The 7,859-nt window shown below is 36.2% G+C and overlaps 1 protein-coding gene across 1 annotated transcript; it reads right to left on the reverse strand.

Annotated features, from left to right (window-relative positions):
* Positions 1-1,174: 1,174 nt before the first annotated feature.
* On the reverse strand, positions 1,175-6,443 carry LOC145888798 (uncharacterized). Its single transcript, XM_082979654.1, has 12 exons — positions 6,212-6,443; positions 5,071-5,924; positions 4,755-4,841; positions 4,468-4,506; positions 3,480-4,232; positions 3,209-3,285; positions 2,988-3,140; positions 2,807-2,932; positions 2,625-2,728; positions 2,373-2,564; positions 1,880-2,112; positions 1,175-1,755 (listed from the first exon to the last, which is right to left on the reverse strand). The coding sequence occupies exons 1-12, from the start codon at positions 6,397-6,399 to the stop codon at positions 1,697-1,699; spliced, it is 2,865 nt and encodes a 954-aa protein (XP_082835780.1). The 5' UTR covers positions 6,400-6,443; the 3' UTR covers positions 1,175-1,696.
* Positions 6,444-7,859: the final 1,416 nt, after the last annotated feature.

Here is a 7,859-nt window from a genome sequence, read left to right on the forward strand (position 1 = left end):
CATTCGATCAATGGATTGAATTAATGCAGCTCTTTAACGCCCACTGCCGACTTAATTAAATAGAATTAGGTTAGCACTACCGCGTTTCACCACTTGATGTGCTACAAATAAAAACGAGATTACTGTTTTTTTACACACAGGGATTCGTATCCGGGTTACCTATTCTAGCCAGGAATTCCTATCAGTTTTTCATGTTGTTATATGGGTCGGGCGTCTAATTCACAGATGTGACCAATCTCTCGTCTGAAACGTTGTTTTTCAACTCTCCAGTATTTGAGACCAGGATATCCTGTCCACAAATCTCTATCAGGTTTTCTTCTAGGTTCATAAGTCGGACGCTTGACCAATGCTGCCAATCACTCGCCCTTAGTTATTGCAGTTAACGTTTTGAATGCACTGATATAGCTCTTTGACGCCCACTGCCGATGGAATAAGTGACATGAGCGTACACAAGATATCCTTTTTCGGTTGATAATTACGGCCATGTCTTCATTTGGAATACATTAATAGATGCGACTAGTGTTGTCAAATCTAAGCTTCGTATTCTGTTACCGATGCTACAAGACGTATTCATAAACGTTAAATAAAATCAGCGGTATAGCTATAGATGAGCAATTTTCATTAAGATCTGCAGACAGGGTGTACACATTGTTTCGACTTGTAAGGTCTCATCAGTGCAGCTGTTGACTGTGGCACTGGACTAGCTTTTACACTAGCAGGCACACTGATTTCCCCTTTGTGGTACTTTTACCCGACGAACCACCGAGGAGCGCAATATGGCCAAACGACTTCTGCAAGCTTGTTGACAATTTCTTTCACTTTTCTGTTTGGCACTCGGCAATATGGCCTGGTAGCAACATAAAAATATGCTCGAGCTCGGCAATTAAAATTTCTATGTAGGGGATGTCCCCATATAAAAAAATTCTCAATAAATTACCTTTCACCTGGTTCAGTGAAAATAGACAAAAGTTTAAATGCACTAAACCTCCAACCTAGGTGTTCCATGTTAATTGCGCCAACTCTTTGCGCCAACAACAAACTTTTTACAGAAATCGCTTGACACGATCAGTTTTAGCAAAACAAGTACAAAATAACTTTAAGGTTAGAAAAATGCACAAAAAGTTTTAAATGAAATGAAATCATGTTTATTTTTGCGAAAAAAGCAACTACGCGGACAGTTGTAGTGGTAAAAAACAACACAATACAACAAGCAACATTCAGAGAACAATCTATCTGGCCACAGTGCAGTTAACAGTGACGTGTTTATCAAAGACATTGCAGTGGAAGCTTCGCGATTATAAGTAGAATGGTTTATCTAGTTTTGCTGGATGTTTGAACAACCACTAAACCGAAACTTCAAGTTCAACTCTTGTATATGCTAGAAAATTTGGCACCAGTTTGAGCATTAGTTTAAATATGCATTTTTACAAAAAGTAACAAGAAATGGTGACAGATTAAGGGTCAAAATTAAACTCGGCCAATAGTATTGATTTACAAACTTTCCATGAGAAAACGTTGCAAAAAATCAAAATTAATGACGGATTCCCATGTCAGAATGTGCTTTAATTACATAAAAACACACAAGCACACTGCAGAAAAGCATATGGCATAGTTTGAATACAGTATTTTGCACAAAGAAATTGTACACTTCAGTATTCATTTCTTGTCAAAATGTAGAATAATGACAACAGTTGAATTAATTTCCAATTTGCAGATTTTCAGCCGTCACATCATATCTCACAGTGGCATGATTAACTAAAAACAAAAAGATACATATTTATGTACAGACTGTATGTATGTTATTGTACATGTAATATTGAACACACTGATATTTTGCACTCAAATGCCTAAAAACCAAGGAGATTTAACAATGACTTACCTAAAGCTTCCTTTCTAATATACAGGTCCTTCTCCTCCAGAGTTGTTTGTAGTTGAGCTGATTTTAAAGTAATTTTAATTTTGTTGTCTCCCAAGCCGTTTCCTTGACGATTCTTCAACTTGACATGAGTTTCAATTTTTGTCTTTTTCCAAATTTCTTTTATCGATTTAACTTCTTCATCAAATTGAACCTCATCACTTGCTAAGTTGACGATTAGATCTTGATCTCCACGTCTGCATGGGAATTTTAAATAATATAACTGTTCAGAAAGGTTTGCAAATGGTACAGCGCAAGGCGGTACTGTGCCATTTTAATAATGTTGGGAGCGTCGTATGATTAATTAAGGCTGTGGAAGAATTTTACATCTATAACCAACTGATTTTTGAAGAAGCCAATAGTTAGTGCACTCGGATGTGACCAATTAAGTCTCATCGGTGCAATTGGTGATGGATTTCTATTTCAAACATCCACCAAATAACCCAAACAAACTTACGTGACAACAAACATGGTTTCAATGAGTTGGTTTGAGTTTTTTAATTCCTTTGCTGACGCAACGTTGTCACAAATTATTAAAGATGCAACAGTTTCTGTTGGTATCTCAGACCCTGGTTGAACAGCAACAATCAAAGCCATCTCTTTTGCAAGACCCAGCAAATGTTGTAGGGATTGAGGAATGAGAGCATACCTATGTGAACACCTGCTTAGAAAATGTAACAAAAATAACCAGTGACAGCTTTTTTTTTACCAAGAAAATTCCCTTGTGAAAATCCTGAATGAAGTGGTTCCAGGTTTCATGCAGACACTTCCAATCTTGACAAATCGCATTGTGTCTTCTGACGCTTTTACAAGCTGAAAAATTAGTATTTTGAAAATAGTACTTTACGAAGAATGTTGCATGCTTTTAGCGGTGTGGTAAATATGACCTACCTCAATCATTAACTCTTCGTTGGTCCGATAACATGTTGGAAAGTTGATTTCAACATTTTTTTGGAAGCGAATCCCATGTGGTTTGCATAGAAGTAAAGGAACAAGTTGAATATTGTCATTCTGTTCCTGTAACAGCCAAAACTTAATCTTTGATAACCAAAACTACAATTAAACTTTCTACTTTTGGGTCTTTTATCCCATAAAATGATTCAACCACAATTTCCTCATTCTTGTGTAAGGCATTATCTGGTATAGAAATCATACATCCTCCAACTTTAATTACTCCTCCTTTTTTTCCAATGACTTTTGATGCTTTGTGATGGTGTGTATAGTCCTTAATGCAAACAAATCAGTCTTTTTTTCGTTGCAACATTTTTGTGATAGATGAAATGTGGCAATTACCGACGCATCAGCACTTATGTGGAATTTGCCTGCAGGTAACGGTTGTTTGGGATTTTTCGCTGAAGGTTGAACAGAAACTGAAAAAATATTAAAGACAAAATTAAAGACCTGTTGATAGCATACAATTCTGCCTGACAAATGTTACAAAACAAAATTTAAAAAATACAGCAATAACAAAGTACACATCTGCATGCAAATGTAAACAGAACTAAAGTATAACAGAAACTGCACAGAATCAGTTTGAACAAGGGATCAAAATAATTTTACTAACCTAAGGTTTCTGTAACACTCAGCAAACTCTTTTTACTTCTTTCAATCAACTCCTTCTTTCCCTCTTCAGTTATGTCTGTTGCCATTCTGAAGGCTTGGATTGCTTTTTGAAAGAAATCCACACTTTCATTCAGTCGATTTAATTCCATGCAAACCACACCAAGGTTGTTTAACAAATGTCCAAACACTTGATGCCTTGCTGAGTTTTCACCAAACTGTTTCCTCATCATTTCAAGTCCAAGTTTAAGTGTTGATTCCCTTGAAGAAATATCTCCAATTAAACCTTGACTCTGTTCAAGGGAATGCAAACAGTCAACATCGCACAAGCAAGCAAATTCCTCATCAACGTTTTTCATGTGCTGTATTTTGAGTCTCATTGATTCCATGAGTGGGATGACATGACGACAAATTATATCCTTGTTTTTCATTTTTTGAACGAAATCAGATATTTCCATCAAGGTTTCAATGGACTCAGCCATACCCTGTACACAATCCTTGATACCTCCAACCCCTTCTTGGCCACTTGAATCATTTTCATAAAGTTGCGATGAAAGAAAGTAAAATAAAATTGCATCGAACACTCTTCCTTCATTCTTGTTTTCATCTGCAGCCATTTTCAATTCTTCTGCAGATGCCTCAAGACCTTCAATCGACCTTGAAATTTGGTCTTTTGCTCTCATGGCATCTTGATATTTTTGTTCTTTTAGTGAATTTACGTATGTTTGGATGAGTAAATTTGGATCGATAACTTCATCTAAAAAAAGAAAAATTATTGTAATGACCAATTGTGTGTAATAAATGCTAATTGGTTTGATAAAGAGAGTCAAAGCTAATATGCTGTTCATATTAGTCCAAGTTTTTTGCACATTTTTGTCTGGTATTAGTTAGTGCACAACTGGTAATACAAAAGACTTGTTACGGAGTGGTTTTAAATCCACAAAGGTGAAATTTTCTTAAGTGCAGCAAATCCTGTTAAAATTAGTTCTCACCTGTGGGGTGCAGTTCTGTGTACGGAGTTGTTGAGGTTTCTGCAAACAACAACAGTATGTTACAGATAACAACAAAAATTTTAACGAAGGAATTCATTAGTTATCCATTCATATATCCAGGAAAAAAAATGCATTTATTGTATAAGATACTATTTGATATTGTAATTTTGCAAACGTGAAGTTTCCACCTGTGTCATGCACAACAAGTGGCGTTAGAAAAAGGTTGATTTCGTAATGAAAATATTGAAGGTTGTTACATCAACCAAGGTTATGGTAAAATGCAATACCTGATGTTCCAGAAGTGGTGTAGTACCCACTATCAGATGCCTTCGAAATTCCATCACTGGACTGATCAGTTTTCTTGGAACGTTGTTCTGCAAACAATAGCATTTTTGATACATACATATATACATACATTTTACAATGTGATAAAACTAATGTAATCTTCAATAATACGTATATAAGTATTAAACAAATTCAGCACGGGTTTCATCTTTTCTGCTATTGTCAAACCACAGCTTTTATACATGTTTAAAAACAATACATTTGCAAAAATAAAACAATAAAAACAACAATAAACACAACAGCTTTTAATGTTTTTACCATGACATTTTTCTCTCCACAATTGACTCAGTGGAGTGTGAGGATTGAGGTTTGATGGGGGAGGATAAATTTCCTTCAACTTATTTAGAGCTTCTTCCACTTGTTGCTCGATAACATCTGAACTTTGCTGGTCAAGGATATGCTGTAATCTCTCACAGATTTCGGTCATGCTTGGTCGGGCAGATGGATCTTGATCCCAACACAGCTTCATCATCTGTTCAAGCTCCTCCACAATTGTTCCGTCACCGATGTCAAGAGATTCTTTCCATTCATCAATTTCCTGACAGTCAGGTCTATGGCCTTTTTTGACAGCATCTGTTATTGCCTCTACCTGGCCATGTGGGTACGGCATGCTACGAGTAAGGACAATGTATATGCATATGGCAAATGAAAATACATCAAATTCTTTTGTGGGCTTCATTGTAGGGTTTGCCAATTTCTCAGGGGAAGCGTAACACCAGGTGTAATGGGGTTTATCCTTCTTGCTTTTGGCTGTAGGATCCATGGTTGTATTGGAACCAGTTGTAGTTGCCAGTTCTGCACTACCAAAGTCACATAGTTTGGCAATTAGCAAACATGTGATAAGGATGTTTTCTAGCTTGACATCTCCGTGAACCAAGCGTTTTAGAGGCAAATTATGGCAGCATTCAAGAGCTTTGGCAATGTTTAATAATAACCGAACTCGCAAGTGAAGTCCAAGTGGAATTTCTCTATTTAAAAGAAGGGGTTTGACATCTCCAAACTCGTAATACTCCATCACTATGCCAACAGCAAAATCCAAGTCCACCCAACCAAACACTTGTACAATGTTCTCATGCTGTGCTTTCCATAGGTGCGTCATTTCCTCAACCACTCTGTAGAAGCAAAGTTATTGTAAATGAGTTACGCATGGTGATAAAATGTGCATAAAATCTAAACAAAGCTAAGGTAACCTTTGTATTTTTTGACTTGCCAACAAAATCATTATGAATTTAAGTCATCATCAATATCAATTTAACCACATACATGGATCAAGTGAAGCATACACAGTTCTTTCAAGATTAAGCATCTATATAATATATATATATACTTTGCAATGCATATTTTTTTTGCTGAGAGCTTGTAAAGTTTCAAGGGCATAAAGGTCATTAATTATTCTTACGTCTCTATAGTCAGTTGCTTGTTAAAATGGCTTCCAGTAACTCTGTATAGTTTAACAGCAACATTTTTATTCCAGACTCTGTGATGTCCGAACCAAACTTCTCCGAATCCACCTTTTCCAGCTTCATGTTTTCCAGGGTCAGGATCAAACAGAAGGTCATCAGCATCGATCTTCTGAAAGTCCGGCATATTATTTGCCACGACTTCAAAAACTTAATCTCCTTTTAAACCTATTTCCTGTAAATAACTAAATAAATGACAATGCCTGCAAATTATTATATAAGCCTGTAGAACTCAAGTATTTTACAAGGACCCTTAACATTTTGGTTTGTAAAACGTCCAAACAGAATTATAGGAATAAATACACTCATGCAAATGATGTAAAAGGGTCTAGTCTAGTGTATACAATTGTTTGTACGTAACCATGTTGTCATAATCAGGAGAGCCTCAAACTACGTCAAATTACTGGTTTGCAGTTTTATTAATTGCAGACATTGTCTGTCAGTCATGCATAAATCTAAATCGGCCACATCGTTGCATTGCAACAAAAGTTTTTACACAATAAACAACATTCCAAAAACAAAACTGAAGAAGCATGTGATTCCAGGGTAATACTGAATGTTTCTAGTGTTAATAAACTAAACAATACATGTCATGTTGATCTGTTTAAATTTTCTTTGCCATAATGAGTAACTTAGAGGGTATGAATTTTTAAATCAACTGTAATATAATTAACAATTTATTTGTTTACAATGTGAAAGTTAAATCCGGAAGCGGCATAACCACTCATGCGTGTCGGCATTTAACAAGTACCAAATTAATGCAAATATTTTCCTAAACTTCTTTAATTTTCTTGATTAAATAAAGGTCGGATAAGTGAAGTTATGCCAGACGTAATTTATTTTTTTCTGCAAGGTCAAACAAAACGCGGCATTTGCTTGACAGAAGCAGTACAAAACTAAGTGCCATTGGGTTGTGTGTGAGACCAGGGTTGCCATTTGGCCGTCTTCACGGCCAAATTCCAGAAATTTGGCCGTTTGAAAATCGGCCTGGCCGCGAAAAAATCGTTTGGCCGTAAGGCAGATATTTGGCCGAATTTGGCCGAATTTCACTTGGTACTATATAAATCCACAAAAGGCATTGCTGGTTTCAGGTTATCAATAGATTTGTGGACGATTGTGTTGTCATAAATATGTTTTCAAAAAATTGTTACGTCATAAACTAATCTTGACTGAGTTGGTAAAGAATTATGCTGCAATCGTAATGTTTTAGCAACATAACCGATTTTGAAACCACTGATCAGCATATAGATAACAGTGTTTTAAACATACAATTTACGAATTTATTTCCGGCTATATAGTCGTTTCTACAGAAATCATCAAACTTATAACGTGATTTGGCCGAATTTTGGCCGTAAGAGAAAAAAAAATTGGCCGTCAAGTGTTTTGACCTTCTGGCAGCCCTGTGTGAGACAATTATCCACACCATGCAGTCGTTCGGTCATGAGGCGCACCGCAGTGGATCGTCTCTATTGTAGTTGGGTACTGCAACGCATCGATGTTGACTCCTAAATATAACGACAAAGTAGAAAATTCGGTGTCCTTCATTTTTAAAGCTAGTTTAGTGAGCTGCAGAGATGTGATCTAACA

Source organism: Ascidia mentula, chromosome 2 (assembly GCF_947561715.1).
Source record: "Ascidia mentula chromosome 2, kaAscMent1.1, whole genome shotgun sequence".
NCBI lineage: Eukaryota > Metazoa > Chordata > Ascidiacea > Phlebobranchia > Ascidiidae > Ascidia > Ascidia mentula.